The sequence below is a fragment of the Lepus europaeus genome, chromosome 20 (assembly GCF_033115175.1).
Source record: "Lepus europaeus isolate LE1 chromosome 20, mLepTim1.pri, whole genome shotgun sequence".
Taxonomy (NCBI): Eukaryota; Metazoa; Chordata; class Mammalia; order Lagomorpha; family Leporidae; genus Lepus; species Lepus europaeus.
This window is the reverse complement of record NC_084846.1, coordinates 18,242,086-18,264,323: the sequence shown is the minus strand read 5'-3', so window position 1 is coordinate 18,264,323 and position 22,238 is coordinate 18,242,086. Positions and strand designations below refer to the sequence as shown.

At 39.1% G+C, this 22,238-nt stretch overlaps 1 protein-coding gene across 6 annotated transcripts in view; it reads left to right on the top strand.

Annotated features, from left to right (window-relative positions):
- The window catches only part of DGKB (diacylglycerol kinase beta), a 690,527-nt gene that overhangs the window by 243,220 nt on the left and 425,069 nt on the right, over positions 1-22,238 (top strand). For all 6 annotated transcript variants that reach the window (XM_062178201.1, XM_062178199.1, XM_062178197.1 and 3 more), the window contains 2 exons: positions 14,957-15,042; positions 18,456-18,545. In XM_062178201.1, the coding sequence (XP_062034185.1) occupies positions 14,957-15,042; positions 18,456-18,545 (176 nt within the window). The remainder of the gene's footprint in view (positions 1-14,956; positions 15,043-18,455; positions 18,546-22,238) is intronic.

The window sequence follows — 22,238 nt, the reverse complement described above, 5'->3', positions numbered from 1 at the left end:
TTTATTTTGGTGCAAAAACATGTTAAGGCCATGCATTTAAGGGGTCTTCCAAAAGTTTCAAGAAAAATATGTCTAATGAAAAAGCTATGCTTGGACTTGAAAAGCTTTTTGCCCCAAACTAAACTTATCTTTTAATTTCATTTTCCATGAATTTCCAAAACACTCTCATCAATCTATCCATATGAATTCTTTCTCAGATCCTGATTCTTTTGATTCAAGGTATCTGAAATGAGTGATGGTTTCTTTCTTGGTGGTGCATACTTTAATGCAATAGAATGAAGTGAATATGAATGAATTTTAAATGAATTGAAGTAAATGTGCACATCTCCAGCTGTATATCAAATCTGCATGGTAATGGGATTTAAGAAAGTTAATGTCAAAATTTTTATTTACCCGTGTCTTGCTTGTTCCCTTTGGTCTCAATGCTTCATGAAAGTACAGATGGTTTATTCTCATATCATAATCAAAAATTTTAAGTAAGGTATCTATGGTATTTGTTGAATTGAAATAAAATACAAGATAGTTTTTTAAAATATGTAAATTATTTTCAAAAATTTTCAGCATAATTAGGTATAAGAAATATCTGGTGATAAAGGTGCTTTTTAGAAAATTTTGGTTTCATCTACCTGAATTAAATGCAAAACATAAATAATTTAAAAATTGAAATGTAACCATCAACCCACAGAGTCACATATTCCAAATACCACACATATTTCTGTAATGAAATCTTGGAATATCTTTTCTTATTAAAATAAATTTACAACCTAGAAAATGCATGATAAATTGTACAGATTTTGTTAATTTTGTAATTTAAAATATCATTGTGTATGAGAAATTTTCTGCCATATTTTATTTAAATTAAGCCCCTTTTGAATCAGGATTGATGGCTTTTTCCATGGGACTCTTGGAGTCACATGAGAGAGATGAACAGAATCCTCAAGAGCCTGAGAAAATGTTCACTAATATTCATCCTACCTCTACTGGAAATTTCCAAAACACAGTGGGTTTCTGCACTGATGTATTAATGAAGCATTTAACTCACCACTTCTTGTGATTAGCCATCAAATCTGAAGCAAATGATGCTGTAAGGCTCCCTCTCAATTAAATGTGCAAGTATCATTCTGCCTCTGCTTTGCTCACTTAATGGTTGAGTGTGTAAATTGATTTATGCTCTTAAATTAAAGGTCTGCAGATTAATAAAAGTAACAGAAAGTGAACTTGCTGCCATAAGCCAGCAAAGTCACCTAGTTGCTTGCCTTACAATGAATGCCTCCATCTTTGGTCATGTTTCATCACTGGGTGCATAACAACAAATGCATTACAGCTTCAAAGAAGTTTTAAAATCTGAAATTTTATTATTCATCATCTCACAGAAGAAGAGAAGAAATGTTTGGCCAAATAGAAATTAGGCCAGAAATCTCTGTGTCGCTGTTTAGAAGCCATTGCTTATTCTTGAACCCTCCTAAAAAAGGAATGGATTCTCCTGAATGGACTAACGAAGTAACCAACTAATTTGAATATTTCCTTTCATCTGGGTTTTACTCTGCTCTGTTTGCATTAACAAAATACCTGAACCTAGACAATTCATAATCAATACAAGTTTATTTGTCATAATTTTGGAAGCTGTGAAGGCCAAGAGCAAGATGCCAAGAGATTTGTTGTCTGGGAAGGGGTCACTCTCTGCTTCCAGAATGGAATCTGCTTGCTACATTCTCACTGGGCAGGAAGGGTTCAGGACGTGTCCCCACGTGGCACAGAGCGTACAGGAGCTGGGTAGTTCCCCGAAGTCCTTCCTGAGAGCACTGCTCACAGTCAGGAGGGTGGGTCCACGTGGTCTAATGACCTCCTCCATGCCCTGCCTCGTCATTCCGATGCATTGGGGATTAACTTTCACCATGAACTTTAGAGGACACGACATTCAAACCACAGCATTCTGACCCTGTCTTCCCAAAATCCGTGTGCTTCTCAAGTTCAAATGCATTCATTTCATCCCTGTCATCCCCAAAGTCACAGTTGTTCTAGCATCAACCCTGAAGTCCAGAGTTTAGTCTTTCAACTGTAAAGATCAAATACGTAAGGGAGACTCATGGGACAATTCCTTCTGAGGACGACTGCTCTCTGGCTGTGATGCTGTGAAATGAAACAATTTCTGTTGGTTATAAATCACCTAGTCTAAAGTAATTTGTTACAGCAGCCAGAATGGGCCAAGTCAGAAATTGGCATTGTGAAGTAGGACAGTGCTGCTAACAAATACACAAAACTGTGAAAGTGGCTTTTGGCCTGGGTAGTGGGTAGAAACCATAACATAAGGAGTTGGAAGATGAGAGCCATCGAGGGAAACTTAGTCTTCTTAGAACTTCCTATATGGCTGTGAACAGAAAGATGATGGGAATATGGTGAGAAAGACCATTCTGCTGATAAAATGAAGAACAAAGTATTGAAAATTGGAAATAAAGACCATCTTTGGCTATAACGTAGCAAACAATATGGCCGAATGGTCCATGAGCTAGCTAGTGTTTTGTGGGTTATAGAACTTGGGAAAAATGATACAGGATGTTTGACAGATGAAATTGCCAAGCATTGTGTTGGAGGTGAAGCATAACCTCTCCTGACTGTTTATACTGAGAAGCAAGAAGTCATAAATAAAGTCCAGACAGAAGGCACACAAAGTGGAAATTCTCAGTCTGGCCATGTTACAAAGCATTTACAAAGCATGTCTAGGATAGAATGTCAAGCACGTTTCACATGAACACTGGATGAGGATATTACTGTGGATGGAAGTTCCTGGCCGTTTGTCAAGACAATGGAAGGCTGGTGTTGACGATATTTCGGAGGTCTTTGAGGCTGGGTGTTTAGGATAGAACAGGTACAAAGGAAGAACCCAGGACACTTGGATGTTACTTCCATGGCTGCCTTGAGATTCTGCTGCCTTCATAACTGCACATTGCAACCTTGCATTTACGAGGTGTTGATGGTGAATATATAACATGTGCAAACCATTTCCTACTATTTACCACCCACAAGGGTCATATGGAATCCAGTGAGCAAACATAAGCTGAAGAAGCATCCACACTTGATTTAAAATTTAGTAGTTAATTATCTGTCCATACATCATCATTTAAGCTATAGAAAATCTTGTTGCATGTCACTCTTTACAGCCTGACTTTTTATTTCTATCAAATGGCTCTTTCAGATTAGTGTCCTTGTTCAATTACAACTTCTGTGTGTGCTAAAATTAAAGTGATAGATGTTAATATTTTGATACCATTAGCAGAACTTTAAAAAGATTAAATGCTTCCATTATTAAATCCAAGTGATCGCAATGCTCTAACCAAAAATCAGTTTGTGGCAATAATTGTTTTAATTTAGTCAATTCATAGACCCAAAGATTTAATAATTCATTTAGTCAGTGATAACGCTGTAATAGTGTCTATGTAAAAGTTTAGCACTAATGACTTGGTTATTTGTTTCTCTAATGCTAATTTAAAGGCAGATTTTAACTGAGCACATCATTCTGGCAAAAGCATAATTTTTACTTAATAAGAAACATACAAAACATCACTATATCACAGTTTATTGTGAAAACAAGTTACCTATCCCACCTTTCCGATGGATGGTTTTTTGTTTTATCATGAGCAATCCAGGTCGTTTGATGAGTTATGTCCCTGCCTGGTAACTGAATGCCAACCTGATTAGCAAGTTATTTATTTATTTTTTTCCTTCGAGATTGTATTTAAAAAACACCAGTTCCATGGGGCTCTTTGGGTTTTTTCCTTTCTTGGAAGCCTGAGGCCTTTGACTCTAATAAATCCTTTGAAATCTCAAAATAAAAAATAAATAAAGTATGGAAAACTCAGTTCAGGGGCAGCCCTGAAGCCACTGTTTAGGACCAATATTTTAGTGCCTGAGATTGAGTCCCACCTGTGCACCTAGGAGGCAGCAGATCATGACCCAAGTGTTGGGCCCCTGAATACTCACGTGGGACACCTAAATGAGCCTGGCCCTGCTCTTATTGTGGCCATCTTGGAAGTGAACAACAGATCTCTCTCTCTCTCTCCCTCCAAATTGTTTCTTTTTTTTTTTTTTTTGGACAGGCAGAGTTAGACAGAGAGAGAGACAGAGAGAAAGGTCTTCCTTCTGTTGGTTCACCCCTCCCCCAAATGGCCTCTAGCACGCTGCGCTGATCCAAAGCCAGGAGCCAGGTGCTTCTTCCTGGTCTCCCATGCGGGTGCAGGGCCCAAGCACTTGGGCCATCCTCCACTGCAATCCCAGGCCACAGCAGAGAGCTGGACTGGAAGAGGAGCAACCGGGACAGAACCGGCGCCCCAACCAGGACTAGAACCCGGAGTGCCGGCGCTGCAGGCAGAGGATTAGCCTAGTGAGCCGCGACACCGGCCCAAAATGTTTTCAAAAATCATCCTTATAAAAACTATTGGATTCAGTTAATTCCTTCTCCTTCTACTTCAGAAAACTAATAATTTTTAAGAGAGAGAAATTGGCCAAAACAACAACAAAAATTGCATAATGGCCTTTGGTGTCAAAAGGCAAAATCACAACAAATTTAGTTTGAAGATCTAGTTGAGTTTTATCTGTAATTCTCGAATCGAGCAACATTGTTCTGTAAAATAAGATGAGCATTTCAATGCATTGAGCAGAGGAGTTTGGTGATATAGACAGAAATAAGGCCAGAAAGCGGCTTGGTCAGTTCACAGTTACTTTCCTGATAGGGTTAAACAGAGAGGAATTCCTCATCAAAGTGGTTTAGGAACATTGGGACCCTCTGATTGACTGGACCCTTTCACGAATTCAGCTTGCACAAGGCAGCTGGCATTCCTATTTGATCAAGCCTCTTTGAATTAGTTCAGGATTTCATTCAAGACAATGGCATCCCATGAGTTTGGTTTAATTTCATCATAACTTCTTAAACATTAAGTTACATTAATATCTATTTAAAAGATACTAAAAGGGTGACTCTTTTCCATACACTAGAAAAAAATAACATTTTAACATTTAAATATTTACTAAAGAAATTGTGGATAATATTTTCTAAATTATTTTAAATAAATATATTTTTAAAAACCCGAATGCAACTTGATATTCCTTTCAGCAAAAAAAAGGAAGATATTTTTATCACAATGCTGAGCCTGTTGTTTACTGAATTCTTATTCCTAACTCATTTTATCTAGGGAGATTGTTAAAGTTATTTAATGAGGTAACACCACAGATTCCAGGTGCAAATCCTTCTTCATTTTCAGTCTTTCATTTTCTCTACTGTGTCTTGTCTTTTTCTCTTTCCCTTTCTCCAGCTTTCCTTCCTTCACTTCTAAAATACACATAGGGAAAAATGATGTTTTGAGGATTGCCAGGGATAATGAAATGAATGTTTCACTGGAATGTGTATTTTCTAAATATTCTGAATGTTCTTACTGGTGATGATAGTAACAGCTTTAGGTTATGCTGAGCTCATAAAGATGAGTCCAGATTTCTTTTTTATTCACTTTTCTCCTTACCCTGATACAGTGTCACCTTCCTGTATGTATATATGTCTAAAGAGCAATGAAATGTGCTCAGACAGGTGCACTTTCTCATTGACCTAAACTTTGGAAGTTATTGTTAAAACAAGCACTTAAAATGTGAGACTAGAGGATCCAGGAGTAGTGTTACTTTAAGCTGAAATGATGGAGGAGTCACATTAGATTTATGAATCTTGACCAAGAAGTTGATGTTATCAATAACCAGATAAATGCACAGTAATACATTTATATATAATGAAATTAAATTTGGGGTGCATACATTCTTTATGGGTGGCCTTTTTAAAATATACTACAGCATATGTGCTCTGGTTTATCTTCAGATTTTAGAAATTTTCTGCCTTTTAAAGACACTGCAGCAGCAACACTAATAGTAATAAGAGCACAGTATATGTATGTCTATTCTTGGTTTTCTAAGCATTTTAAAAACAATAGGAGCACCACAGACCAGAAAATCCAGCCTGATTTTAGTGAGGCAGTGGTAAAGCCATCTAATCTTGTAACTTCAAGAATAATATGTGTATATGCATGGATGAATATGAATGGAGCACAATGATAGAGATAAGTATGCTTGTTTCTGGTTCCAAATGCTTAAATCAGAATGCAGACCTTTCTCAAAGCAAGTTCTTGTCATAAACTATATTTTTCTAAGCACAGAGGAAGAAAAAGAAGAGGAGAGTTGATGACATACGATGAAGTCATTTTTAATCCTTCAGCCTTATGTTTCTTCAAAACAAAGGGACATGAATGTGGATAATTAAACTGAGGATGCATTCACCAGGCATTGATATGCTAAAATATTTATGAATCTTACATAGATTTCCTCTAAGAAGCAAAGAATATAATTTTTAATATACAACAGTATGTGTACTGCTTAATTGCCACACTTTTATGTTATGTGTTCATTCTGGCTCCTAACTAATATATCCACATTACATATAAATGGTTATATCTTGTTTTCTTTAAATAATAGCATGGCAGGTTGGAAGATTGGAATCAAAAGAAATACTTACATATTGTGATTTTAAAAACTTGATTTTTAGACACTTTCCAAGATTCAGGAAAAGATACTGTACTTTTTTTTTTTATAAGATAACTTCTTGGTGTGTTAAAAATACACAAATGAAAGTTCATTGATTTTCATCTTAACACTTCCTATAATGGGTAGTAAGTTTCTGAATTATCAGTGGTGTTACACATCACAAACCACCACCCACTTGTGTGTGTGTGTGTCTGATAGGAAATTTAACATGAGACCTCAGTTGTGTGCTGCAGCAACGTAGGGATGGTGCTGTACTCATCTTGTGTAACCGGAACTTTAAAGATTGTCATGGTGATGGGTGTGGAGCGAATACACAAAGAAAGCCTCAGACACAGAGCGACTAACCCTATATCAAGAAGAATCTTTTTGAACTCAGATGTGCCAGAAAAATGATAAACTCCCTAGAGGAGCCAATATTATAATTACCAACATTGAAAACTCAGTCATCATCAAGATCCTTAACAAATGGCTTGAAGTTTTAATATCAAAAATGTCCATAAAAATAGCATAACTAAATATAGGAGCCAAGGCATGTTTTTTTACAGGATCAATTTATTTTATTTTTTAGATATTATGTTTTTAATTTACATTATAGTCAAAGGCTTACTGTTCAACTAAATAAAGAGTTCAACAAATAAAAAATAAAAAGATCATAGTTCAGCAGGGAAAATAGACAATGGCTTTAAACAATAGTAAATGATGTTCAACTTCACTTCTAATTTTAAAATAGTCACAAAATCATTAAAACTATAGTAGTATATATTCTTAACAGTGTGCATTTGTCAAGCAAGCAAAATATTTATACTTGTTCTTCAAGTGAATCTTTAAAAATTGATATGTCAAAACAAGTCCCATAGAAGGGACATCGTTCTAGAATCTCCTGGTTCTCTTTGCTTCTGCCCTTGGCAGGGCCACAGTGAAGCGGCAGGCTCACAGCTACAGGTTGTTAGAACTTGACTGGGTAAGAAGTCAGTGCCACTAAGAGCCCCAATTCCGTGCTGCAAGTCTCTTGGGTTTTCCTTTTCTCAAACCTAGCTGTGTTCCCACGTGCCTTCTGTCTCCAGTGCAAGCAGGTCTCCTGATGGGCCAGTGGCCACAGTGTCAGATTAGAGATAGGAGAATGCTACTCACTGCTCAATGCAAATATGCTTTTTACAAAATTCTCATTGTGTCTTTTCTGCCAGAACATGGGAGATGAGAGAGATGGGGGTAATAGAGTGACACAGGGACCTGAGACATACATGCACTCCTTGTCATGAAGCGAGAAGATAATCACTTCTGCAAGCAATAACCCATGGGGAGTGCCATGGATTTACAAACACATTTTGTTTATGTGTAGGCAAATAGCCCAATTAGGCAGGTGGTGGCAGTTTCTTTTTCTTTTTCTTTTTTTTCTTTTTCTTTTCTTTTCTTTTTTTTTTTTTTTTTTTGACAGGCAGAGTGGACAGTGAGAGAGAGAGAGAGAAAAAGGTCTTCCTTTGCCGTTGGTTCACCCTCCAATGGCCGCCTCAGCCAGCGCACTGTGGCCGGCGCATCGCGCTGATCCGAAGGCAGGAGCCAGGTGCTTCTCCTGGTCTCCCATGTGGGTGCAGGGCCCAAGCACTTGGGCCATCCTCCACTGCACTCTCGGGCCACAGCAGGGAGCTGGCCTGGAAGAGAGGCAACCGGGACAGAATCCGGCACCCCGACCGGGACTAGAACCCGGTGTGTCGGCGCCTCTAGGTGGAGGATTAGCCTAGTGAGCCGCGGCACCGGCGTCAGTTTCATTTTAAAGTCTGGCCGGCACCATGGCTCACTAGGCTAATCCTCCGCCTGCGGCGGGGGAACACCGGCTTCTAGTCCCGGTCCAGGGGCTGGTTTCTGTCCCAGTTGCCCCTCTTCCAGGCCAGCTCTCTGCTGTGGCCCGGGAGTGCAGTGGAGGATGGCCCAAGTGCTTGGGCCCTGCACCCGCATGGGAGACCAGGAGAAGCACCTGGCTCCTGGCTTCGGATCAGCGCGGTGCGCCGGCCACAGCACTCTGGCCACAGCGGCCATTAAGGGGTGAACTAACAGAAAAGGAAGACCTTTCTCCCTGTTGTCTCTCTCTCACTGTCCACTCTGCCTGTCCAAAAAAAAAAAAAAAAAGTTCAAGGACTGAGACTCAGAATGATCCCATTATTTTCCAAGGTGACTCTTCGATGAAGGAATGAGTCAGATAAGGAATGGATGAATCTCTAGGGAAAACTGCATGGGTGGATTCGGCTAAGAGGCTGAGATCAGCAGAGGTCACTGTTCCCATCCAGTTAGCAGTCTGTTTACACCAAGTAAGCTGCTTGACTGTCACGTGGGGCTTATGTTGGGGGGTAGGGCTCTGCTGAAGAAGAAAGACGATAATTTTTAAAGAAAACACGAATGAATAACGGATGAGACTTCATCATGGAGTGGCAGAACGATGGTGAGTCACAAGGATGATCCGGCTTTCTCTAGAAACCATAAACTCTGTGGAGGCCGGTGCCCCAGCTGCTGCCATGTGCTGAGGGGCTTCCTGAAGCTTCAGGGCACTTGTGTTCAGAAACCTGGATGTGACAGACGAACAGATAGGCAGAACCATAACTGGTAGGAGCTGGCTTAGGAAAGATTCCAAAACATGATTTTTTTCTATAATTATTAAGGAAATTCAAGCCATTATTTAAAATAGTTCTATGGAAAAAGAAAACAGCAGAAATTGAGTAGTTTTATATGCAAGTACTCTCAGTTTTTAAGGAACTTACAAAAATAAATTCTTCCCCCTAAATAAGAAATGAAAGTTGGAGACTATACTTTTTTTTTTTTACTTAAAAATTATTTTGTTTATTTGAAAGACCAAGATACAGAGAGGTAGAGACACACAGAGAGAGAGGTCTTCCATTTGCTGGTTCACTCCCCAAATAGCCACAATGGCCAGAGGTGGGCTGATGCAAAGCCAGGAGCCCGGAGCTTCTTTAGGGTCTCCCATGTGGATGCAAGGACCCAAGGACTTGGGCCAACCTCCACTGCATTCCAAAGTGTATTAGCAGTGACCTGTTTGGAAAGTGGATTAGCCAGAACTGGAACTGGCGCCCATATGGGATGCCGGTGCTGCATGCCAGGGCTTTAACCTGCTAAGCCATAGTGCAGGCGCCCTATTTGCTTTGGGGGTGGGGAGACAGAGGGAGAGAGAGAAAGGGGGAGAGAGGAGAGGATCAGACTGACATAGAGAAAGCTCTCATCCTCTGTTCAATGCCCTGTTACCTGCAATGTCCAGGTCTGGGTAAGGCTGTAAGCAGAAACTGGAGACTCACTGCAGCTTTCCCACATGGGGGGCAGAGAACCAACTACCTGAACAATGTACAGCCCATTGTCTTGCAGGCTGTACATTCATCAGGAAGCCAGAACCAGGAATAGAGCATGGACTGAAACCTAGGTATATGGTTATAGGATGCAGATGTCTCAACTGGCATCCTCACTAGTGCTCCTGGCAGTATCATTTTGACTGAGAGAGAGAGAGAGAGAGAGAGAGAGAGAGAGAGGTGATATGCAGAAGAAAAGTAGTAGTTTTCTTAAATACAGGTGCAAAACTTCCAAACTGTTAGCAAACCAATGCAATTATCTACTTAACATTCTTTTTTATTTTTTAATTCAGGCCCCAAGCTTTCAGCCTCTTAGCCTGCTGGAGCACCGGCCAGTCTCTATCCTTGTCTCTGTCTCAGTCTCTGCAGGCGAAGCCACGGACAGGGTTTCCGGTCCCGGGGTATGGGGCCGGTCTGCTAGGGCGGGGCGGCCTAGCATCCTGCAGTTTGCCTTCACACAACAAGCAGGCCTGGGGCTGTCCCCGCTGAAACCCCTACTTAACATTCTTAACTCTTTCAGGTGTCTACAAAGATTATACCAATGACTCAATAATCCAAAATTTTAACTGTGTATTCTCACACCAATCTATTAAATGAGACCAACCAATCATCTCAAAAGATTCAGCAAAATACTTAATTTTTGTTCACAATACAAATTCTTACCCTTCGGGAAGTAGAATGGACATTTTATTAGCCTCATAAAAGATGTCAGTAAAAAAATTGAAAATTCAAAGAAGAATAAGAATATTCCTAAAACAATATTATCCTATTATATCCAATATTATGTGCAGTTTCTGTAAGTATTGCACTTAAATTCAGGTGTAAGATACAGATGTTGTCTACAAATACCACTATATAAAATATATTGGGATGTTGACCAAGATAATGAAACAGGGACATAAGTAACAATTATAATTATTTGAGAATCACTAGTAATACCATTGTAGAAATCTACATAAACATACAAAGAAAATAAAGGCAATTGATAAAATAGGAGTGATATGAATGTTTATAAAATGAGTTTCTAAAAGTCAGATATAGTTATATGCATCACCAACAAAAGCAGCAATATTAATATTAGCAAACATAATTTTAATATGTTCAAAATATTAAGACTATAAAACAAAAATAATATGTCTAACAAAACATGGAAGGCCTATAAGCAGAAAATTAAAAACTTTAATGATGGACATAAATTGAACAATCCTATATCCATGGGTAAGGAAACAATTGATATTATATAGATGATATTCTCCCAAGACTGATATATAGATTTAATGCAATTCCAATCAAAGTAATTATTGGTTTGTCTTTTTTCTTATTTATGTTTTTGTGAAATATGACCATTTAGCTTTAAAATTAATTTGGGATGGCAAAGAAGAAATTATAAGCTGCTTTATGTAAGGAGGTGCAGATACCAGCAAGCTACAGTATTTGTAAGTGTGTGTTACTGATGTAGAGATGGACAAATTCATGAAAGGAACAGGAAGAGAATACAGAAAAGAAATGCATCATGTTAGATTTAGAATGGACTTTGCACGGAAGAAAGTCGAATTATTCAATAAAAGGAAAAGATGGATAAAATTGATAGGAAAATTGATGCACTAAAGGCAAAAGAAATGCATGGAGGGAGAGAAAAAAGGATGGGGGCAGGGTAGGGAGGGAGGGAAAAAGGGAAACTTGCCTCACCTTACAGCAAGTGAAGAATTTCTGTCTTGAAAATAAACTGACATTTTAGATGAATGTATAGGAATCCTCTCCTAAACTCTGCGTAAGCAAGATTTTCTTATGCAAGTCTGGTCGAGGTACTGGAGACCATAGAAAAGTTGGTAAATTTAAATACATTAGTACTACAATCTGGTTTGCTAATGAAAGTAATTAAAAAAAAAAACTTTCAACTTGCAAAAGGCAGTTTGAAAAATATAGAAACTAAAAGGAAATGGAATAAAGGACAAGTATAAGAGTTTTATTAACTAACAAGGTGTGTGTGTGTGTTTGTGTGTGAGAGAGAGAGAGAGAGAAGAAAACAGACAGACAACATGAGCAGACATTTCTCAGAAAGCAAATTCATGAAATTAAGATGTGTGACAAGTTTAGAGAAGATGCACTCAGTGGAGTTCACCTGTTGTGTAGCAGTGCAATTCTCTGGGAAAGAAATTTACATCGCCTTGTACAGTTGTGTGTTAGTAGATCTTCCTATGGAAGAATCCACTACATGCAAGCGCCAAGAATGTATTTTGTTAATAATAGAAAACTAATCAGTCCAAGCCTAGTGACAGGGATGTCCAAGGTAAAGTCATATAAGTGGCATTTCACACGAAGGTAGAGACAGAAAGAAATTAAGCTGTGGCATCAAAGAATCTCAGTAGCAATGCTAGTGGGGACACCAGAAAGCAGAGTGTTGATGATGACACGACATAATAGCCAGCCCATTGCTCAGAAGAGTGCTTGGCTTTGTGAATGATTAAGACAGGTGCTAGAGGGAAAGGGTTCAGATATGTGTGTAAGCTATTGGTAGTATTCTACCTCCTGTGTGGACAGTTGTCACACACTTGTTTATTACGTTACACATAACCAATAGAAAAAAAAAAACATTTGAAATGTGTCTGGCTGTACATCTATAATATATAAAGAAATGAATGAAAGTTCCATGTTTTGCATTTTTGGGAAAATTTTTGCTTATTTTGAAAGGCAGAGAAATGGGGAGAGGAAAAGAGAGGGAGAGAGCGAGAGCGAGCGAGCTAGCTCTCACTGCTGGTTTACTGCCCAAATGCCCACATCCACTGGGCCTGATCAAACCAGGGGACTGGAGTTAGATATAGGTGTTCCTTGTGGGTGTCAGGAACCTGTTGGTTGAGCCATGTTGCCTTCTAGTTTCTCCATTAGCAGAAAGCTAGAACTGGAGACGGGATCTGGACTTGAACTCAGACGCTAAGATGTGGGATGCAGGTATTCCCAGCAGCATCTTAGCCACTTTTGCCAGATGCCCACCCCATGTCTTAATTATCCATGGCTATTATCCGCACATAATGAGCTTTGGTTAATTTTTATACAATTTCTATTATATTGATGCACTGTTGATGCTACGTTGACAATTTATTTCTTTAAAGGGCGCAAATGCAGAGTTGCTAAAAATAATCTTAAAAGATAACTGGATAGAAACGAGTGGGAAGGCTTCACAGAAGTCCTACCCCCCTGTGAGCCTACAAGAGTATGCTCCACTCACAAGGAAATAGGAAGGTGTGTTTGGGCAGGGCATTGCTTTTCACTCGTTAATGAAGAAATACTACAGAGTTGTTTGTACTGTTGGGGTTGCAGAGAAATCGACACACATTCAGCAGTGGAAAGGCTTCAGAGTGATTTACTGGTGCAGAACATTTGCCCCAGCAGCCTTCAGAATCACATGCACCTGTTCACACACGTGTGTCTCAGACTGTTAACCACAGCACCTTTTTTGGTGATAGCAAAATGCAAGGAATAGGCCAGCGCTGTGGCTTAACAGGCTAATCCTCTGCCTTGCAGCACCGGCACACCGGGTTCTAGTCCCGGTTGGGGCACTGGATCCTATCCCGGTTGCCCCTCTTCCAGGCCAGCTCCCTGGTGTGGCCCGAGAGTGCAGTGGAGGATGGCCCAAGTCCTTGGGCCCTGCACCCGCGTGGGAGACCAGGAGAAGCACCTGGCTCCTGGCTTCGGATCAGCGCGATGAGCCGGCCACAGTGGCCATTGGAGGGTGAACCAACGGCAAAGGAAGACCTTTCTCTCTGTCTCTCTCTCTCACTGTCCATTCTGCCTGTCAAAAAAAAAAAAAAAAAAAAAGCAAGGAATAGTTTAAAAGTCCATGGAGACAAATGATCTATCTATTCTTGTACAACACTCATTCATACATCAGGATGTGACACTGGAATGCCATGCTGTGACATGATGGGGCACATAGCATTTGTGACATGCTAATACAGAAAGAGCTCTCAGACACACGTTAGGCAAAGAAAGAACACCAGTAAATGAAATGTACAGCACAATCCCATTCATGCTGAAAGTGGATGAGTAATAAGGATTTACATATCCACATCCGTATATATAAATATACAGGAAACTGATTCCGATAGTGTCATGTTAACTTTGTGAACAGTTGCTGTCTCTGGGGGATGCAAGAGAAAGAACTTTCTAAAGTTTCTGTCTTGTTCCAGTACTTCTGTTGCAATCCGATAGCATATATGACTGTCAAACTGGCTGCATTACCTGCTGCTGTGGCTATTCCCAGGGTAGCTGAGTTAATGAGTTTGCTGCATGCAGTAGCAACAGGAAGCAGCAGGTGTTTGCTATAGCTGCCCCAGCAATTAAGCTTGAACATTCAGGGGTGGAAAGCACGGTTTATCAGGTCAGAGTGCAAGGTGACGTTAGGCTCGTATTTGCAGATTTTAAATCCGAAGGAAATACTGAAGCATTTGGCTATCCTCCGTGAGGGGCAGGCGTCTAACAATTTGAGCCATCACCTGCTGCCTCCTAGGGTACGTCTTATTAGAAAGCTGGAATCAGAAGCAGCACGCAGGCACTCTGATAAGGGGTGCAAACATTGTAAGTAGCATCTTAGCTACTGCAGCAAATACCTGCCCCTCAGAACAATTTTTGATTGACAAGAATTATTACATGAAATAGTGGATAAGGGTACAAAAATTTTGAAATTCAAAAGTAGTTTTTTGAGATAGGCATTTTACATGAACTTTTTGAAGGATATGAACTGCACATTATATCTGGGAGCATATCTTAGCAAAAAGTATAATAATTTATCAGTTTTTAAATTTCAGAGTTTATGAAAATATATTCGACAGAAAAGTTAGGATATATATTTACTAAATATTTTAAATTGTAGGCTCTGGAATATGTTACTACAAATTATGGTTAAGTGATATGTAAAATATCAGTGGAGTACTTTCGTTCCTAAAATAAAAACGTATTTTCTTGGAGAAAATGCTAATAGCACAAAACTGAAACAGTTTAAAATATCAACAAGGTACCATAATGTGCTTATTTTTCAGGTTAAACTTTTTCCGTGATGTTCCTGACTTCCGAGTGTTAGCCTGTGGTGGAGATGGAACTGTGGGCTGGATTTTGGATTGCATAGGTAATGAGGATGCATATTTAATGTGACTGGCATGAGAATGGTAACATTCCGTTTTGTTTTGTGTAGCCCTGTATCCAATAGCTATCTCTCCATTTCATTAATTAGCATATCTTTGTATGCAAGGACATTATTGGATAGCTAATGAGTTGCGCATTATTTACTAGTTCAGTTTATTTTTCTTTAGTTCAAATTTTAACTGATATACTAATTTTGCAAGTGTCTAAAATCTTTCCTTTCTAATCCATTTCTCATTGAAGTTGGTAATTCTTTAGAGATGTTTTTGGATCAGACTCTAGACAATCTGCTTGTTTCTTTGTACCTGATGGGGACAAAGCTATCTTAGCACTTCTGATAAAGTCTGTGCCAGATATTTGTACTTTATTTTTATTTTTTTAAAACTTTTATTTAATAAATATAAATTTCCAAAGTACAGCTTTTGGATTACAGTGGCTTTTTCCCCCCATAACTTCCCTCCCACCCACAACCCTCCCATCTCCCGCTCCCTCTCCCATCCTATTCACATCAAGATTCATTTTTAATTCTCTTTATATACAGGAGATCAATTTAGTATATATTAAGTAAAGATTTCAACAGTTTGCACTCACACAGAAACACAAAGTGTAAAGTACTGTTTGAGTACTAGTTATAACATTACTTCACATTGTACAACACATTAAGGACAGAGATCCTACATGGGGAGAAAGTGCACAGTGACTCCTGTTGTTGATTTAACAATTGACACTCTTTCTTTGATGGTCCGTTCTTTCCACTGGGATCTCACAGAGATCTTTCATTTAGGTTTTTTTTTTGTTTGTTTGTTTTTTCTTTTTTTTTTTTTACCACAGTGTCTTGGCTTTCCATGCCTGAAATACTTAAAATGAAACTTAAAATCCTTATTCTCTGTGTACATTCATATCATTATCATCAGCAGTAATCATCATCATAGCAATTTTATTTATTATTTAGTATCTGATAGTCCTAAATCATCTTGTGTCTTCCTCAGAACTCTGTTCCATAAATTCTAACAGTAATCCCTTTAGCAATTTGGAATTGAAGACCTAGAGAAGCTAAGTGGCTAGACCATCACAGCTGTGAGCTGACAGAGCTGAAATTAGAACCCACCCCTAAATCTTATCCTGCATTGTCTCTCTAGTGAAATGTAAATAGACTTATTTTTATAAGTAAACAAAACAGTTAGATCATTAAGAATAAAATATAATCATGCATCGCAAGAAAAATCTTGGCAAGGCTCAAAATTTGTCTGCTCTTTCAGACCTGGTTAGTTATCATAACCAATTACTAGTTAGAAAAACAGATCATGAGTTGTCTTTATGAAGAGACAAATCCAAACCAAGAATTTATTTTCTAAGTCTCATTTCAATTACTGTGTCCACCAAATCTTTGCTAAAAATAGTCCCTTTCACAAAAAGATTTGATTCAAATTTTTACTCTCTCTCTATAAATTTTAATGCACTCCTATTTAGTCATTGCCAGTGAGGATATTCTGCTTTTTCACACACTAGAAAACACTCAAGTGAAAAATGAATATGGGGGCCAGCACTGTGGCGAAGCAGGTTAAAGCCCTGGCCTGAAGCGTTGGCATCCCATATGGGCACCAATTCTAGTACCGGCTGCTGCACTTCCAGTCCAGCACTCTGCTATGGGATGGGAAAGCAGTAGAAGATGACTCAAGTCCTTGGGAGCCTGCATCCAGGGAGGAGACCAGGAAGAAGCTCATGGCTCCTGGCTTCAGATCGGTACAGCTCTGGACTTTGCGGCCATTTGGGGAGTGAACCAGCGGATGGAAAACCTCTCTGTCTATCTCTACTTCTCTGTAACTCTGTCTTTCAAATAAATAAAATAAATAAATCTTTTTAAAAATGAATATAGGTTATAAAAGCTTTTGGTAAACATATAACAACCTTGACTTACTGATTTATAATAAAATAGTCACAGTGAAAAGTGATCTTTCCAAATAAAGCATTACAGTATTTATATGATCTACCCTAGAAGAAAAAAATTCAGGAATTGAAAAAGTTAGTTAGAATTAATTTAAAAGTGTCTGAGAACTTGTAATGATTTTAGAGTGGAAATAATTTGAATTTTGCATTGCTTTGATTCCAAAAACTGAATTTTGGATTTTTTTCATTGTGGCCTGCCCCTCTGTCCTTACACATTTACAGACATTGATTTTTGAAGGGGTGAGGAGGGAGGAAAAAAAGGCGGGAGAGTAACATACATTGTGAAATATGCATTTCACACCTATGATAATAAAGACATGCAACGTCAGTGTCAGAAATCTTTCTTGCTCTAAAGTGGAAGCACAGTGTGATGTAGATTTCAGTCTCACAGGAAGCCTACGATCTCCCACAGATCCAGCTGTTCATGTGGTATGCTCTGTGCTCTGACACAAAGCTGCACCAAAGTGCAAGACAGAACCCGGCAGTGCCAACAACTTATGCACTTTTAGATTTCAGTGATTTTCAGCTCTGTCAATCCTTAAGGTAAAATATGCACCATGCTGACGTTGTTTTAAATAAAGTACTTTATTTGGGAGTTAAATGGGAACTGGGTCACTCTGGTCATGCCCCTGAATGGACAATGCATCTTCAGAAAAGTTCATGGAAAATGTATACTATGAAAAACTACCCATCAATTTCAATATTTTTTCACCAAAATAATTTAATTGCATTTTACATGATCTTTTTGAAGTATCCTTATTTCTTTTTTTTAAGATTAATTAATTTATTTGAAAGAGTTAGAGAGAGAAGGAGAGAGAGAGAGAGAGAGAGAGAGAGAGAGAGAGTTCTTCCATCTGCTGGTTCGCTCCCAAGATGGCTACAACAGCCGGAACTGTGCCCATCCGAAGCCAGGAGCCAGGAACGTCTTCCAGGTCTCCCATTCGGATGTAGGAGCCCAAGGACTTGGGCCATCTTCTACTGCTTTCCCAGGCCATAGCAGAGAGCTGGATTGGAGGTGGAGCAGCTCAGACTCGAACCGGCGCCCATATCGGATGCTGGCACTGCAGGCAGCAGCTTCACCGGCTATACCACAGTGTCAGCCCCCCTCATGTATTTCCATGCTGCTTAAATCTGCCTCCCTGAGGATTCTGATTCAGATTATAAGCAAGCATAAAGTACATACCTCAATTGTTAGCTGACTAAAAATACTTAAAAGGCTTTCCTAGCAAAAAATCCCTGACACCTTGTAAATAGTCTTTATTTATGTTTTATCAATTGTTACAGATGCATGCAAAATAGGATTGTTTATGTCTCTGAAATGCAATATTTTTCAGGTTATAAGTACCTATTGGAATTTCCTCATTTAATGTCAAATTGCCTTTTCTTTTTCTTTGCTGTTCTTCTGAATTCAAGATTTCACTTCAATTTTTTTTGTTTGTTTTGCTTCCACAGAAAAGGCCAACGTAGTCAAGCATCCTCCAGTTGCTATCCTGCCTCTTGGCACTGGCAATGATCTGGCAAGATGCCTGCGATGGGGAGGAGGTAAAACAGCCCCCAAGACCCAGAAACACAGCACTGGACGTCCCACCCCCACAAAGAGCACACCCAGTGCTGCCTCACTGCATGATGTCTGCTGTGCAAATAACAGTATAATGGGTGCCACATGTTTGTGTTTGAATAGCAGTTTTGGGTAGGAAAGCAAATAGTGGACAGAAAGAGTGTAGATGCTAGCTTTAATCTGATGCTAATTACAGACTTGGCCTGTGGAGGAGAAGTTTCCAAATCTATTGAGTTGTTGTTGTTGTTGTTGTTGTTTTTTTTTTTTTTTTTTTAGATTGATTTATTTATTTGAGAGGCAGAGTTACAGAGAGAGAGAGAGGTGGGGGGGGGGAGGTCTTCCATCCGCTGATTCACTCCCCAAATGGCTGCAACAGCCAGAGCTACACCCATCTAAAGCCAGGAGCCAGGAGCTTCTTCCAGGTCTCCCACATGGATGTAGGGGCGGAAAGCATTTGGGCTGTCTTCCACCGCTTTCCCAGGCCATAGCAGAGGGCTGGATTGGAAGTGGAGCAGCTGGGACTCAAATCGGCACGCTTGTGGTTGCTGAAGGTGGAGGCCTAACCTGCTGTGCCATGGCGCTGGCCCCAGAATTTTGTTTTGTTTTCTTGTTTCGAAAATGAAGTCATCTTGAATAAACACCAAGGTAATGTTCAGAATTTCAAATCACAAAAAGAGAGAGAGGCGAATGAATGACTATTTCAGGAATGAACATTAGTAATACTTGATCCTAGAGACTCACTTTATGCTAACTAGTGTGTTCTATACTTAGAATACAGAGATGAGAATGGGGGAGAAACAGACCTTTGATACTAGTGGGACATAAAATGAATGTAAACTATAGGATTTTCTAGTAACAAATAAACAGATAGTTTGCAGTGCAAGGCACACATCATTGAGGAAATGACACAGTGGAGAAACCTAATGGCTGAATAATGATACACCCATATAAACGGAGACTGGATGTCCCAGGCAGAAGGAACATCAGGTTCAGAGGCCCAGGGATGGCAAGGTATACGACTACTCAGGGAACTGAAAATGTGATAGGGCAGACGGAGCAGGGTCGGTGAAGAAAGGCTGTTTCAAGATGAAATCTTTAAATATTTTGCCGACTCATTTATAGGTTATGCTTATCGGAAGATCAGTGACCAACACCAGCCTTTGTTAGAGAAGGGAGGAATTGTGTGGGAAATATTTTTAGCATCTAAACTTGCTTAGAGGAGTTTGAAAAGTGTCTGATAAGGCAGTGTGCATCAGAAACCCTTGGGGAGCTTGTTAACAACATAGTGGTTTACCCCCACCCCAAATATGCTGAATGGAAATCTCTGGGGGTTGGCACTTTAGCCAGCAGCTGTCTTTTTAAACAAACTCCCTAAGTAACTCTCATTGTACCAGGGCATTAGAGAGCAATTGTCCCTCGAGTCTGTCTCAAGCTGAGTCTGTAGACAGAATTGGAGACTACAACCAAGATAGAACCTATTTGGTATATTCAGTAAGGATGTGAAAGAGTATTCTAAGACATTGTGTGACATCTCACCATATCTAAAGAGATGAAGACATAACCATTGTTCATGAGATTCTTGGGATTAGCAGTGTTCATACACGTGTACTGATAAAAGGGAGAAGATTAGATTCCTCTGGAATGCACACTTGATATCTGTAGATTAACAACGTGAAAATGTCTTTGCTTCCAAATTAGAAAATGGCTGAAATCTCAAGTTCGATGGATCAATCTGTTTTTGGCATAGCCTATTGATTCTTTTGAATCCATGTACATGCTATTATTGATGGACAAAGACAAGGACTGCAGCATATGTCTATATATATATATATATACGATATAAATTCCATATTTTTGTAAAACAGAATTAAAAAATAAATTTATTTTGATGTAAACTATTTTGAAATACATGTATTTCCATATTTTTTAAAAGATTAATTAATTAATTCAAAATGCAGAGTTATTAGACAGAGGGGGAAACAGAATCAGAGACTCCCCAAATGACTGCAATGACTAGGACAGGGTCAGGAAGAAGCCTGGAGCTTCATTCCAGGTCTCCCATGTGGGTGCAGGGGCCCAAAAGCTTTCTTGGGCCATCCTCCACTGCATTCCCAGACACATTAGCAGGAAGCTGGATTGGAAGTTGACAGCTGGGACTCGAACCACTGCCTATATGAGACGCTGGCATCACAGGCAGCAGTGTCACCTGCTACATGCTACAATGTGGGCCTCTGTCTGTAAGCATATTACTGACAAATTCTCTGTGAATGTTTCCTTAGTGTTGGCACTGTTTTAGGTGCTAGATATAATGTGAGGAATTAAGTGGCTTGCTCCAGCCCTTTGCAGATTGTATTTTCACTGAGTTCTGGCTTAGAGTGACCACCCTGGCTGGTGGGCTGCCTGGGGCTGTGGGGAAAACCAGGCGCCCAAGTTGAGCAGTTAGGTCAACTTTATATATATATATATATATATATATATATATACACACACACATATATATATAAAGAAATATATGTTTTATATATAAATATATATTATATTAAAACATAATATATTATAAAATAAATTTATATATAAATATATATATATAAAGAAACATACTTTGGAATGGGATTATTTCTTGCTGGGTATATTGCTAAACAACTATTTTTTAGATTCTTAATCAGAATTTGAAAAAATTACAGTGCATGTCTTGTATTAGTCCTTGTACTGAACTATTGAATTGTTTGTGCAGCATATATGTTGTGTACCTCAAGTAGTCTTATTAATTATTTTTATGCTTAAATTTTAAGGGCCGGCGCCGTGGCTTAACAGGCTAATCCTCCACCTTGCGGCGCCGGCACACCAGGTTCCAGTCCCGGTTGGGGCACCGGATTCTATCCCGGTTGTCCCTCTTCCAGGACAGCTCTCTGCTATGGCCCGGGAAGGCAGTGGAGGATGGTCTAAGTGCTTGGGCCCTGCACCCGCATGGGAGACCAGGAGGAGGCACCTGGCTCCTGGCTTCGGATCAGCGCGATGCGCCGGCTGCAGCGGCCATTGGAGGGTGAACCAATGGCAAAAAGGAAGACCTTTCTCTCTGTCTCTCTCTCTCACTATCCACTCTGCCTGTCAAAAAAAATTTTTTTTTTAGAAAGAAAAAAATTTTTTTTTAGAAAGAGTCAGGTTGCACTGACTCTTTTCTACAAGATTGCATTTCCGTGTTTTGGGAAAGGTAACAATAAGAATGTAGGTTCCTACGGAATTAAAAAAATATTTAATTAGCATTCCCTTTGCAATTTTCTGAAAAAAATTAATCTTCCCAACAAAAAATCTGAAGATGGTTGCAAGGCAAAAATTGTTTCTGTAGAGGTGATAAGTTACAAAGTTTTATATAGAGCACGCTCCTACAAATATTTGGTTTTGATTTTCTTCCCATGATTTTCATTTGTAAACATTTCTATGACTTTTTAGGCACATTCGTGCATTGTGATAGCATCACACTATTAAAGAGAAAATAAATATTACTTATGCTTTCACTTGCTTGTCAACCTAGAATAATGAATTGTTATTCAATAATTTAAATAATATAGTATTTAAGTATTTTTAAGTCAATATAATAAAAGTAAAATAGCATAATCCTTTTCTGTTAATAAGCTTGCATACTTAGTGGACTTGACTTTTTTTTTTTTTTTTTTTGA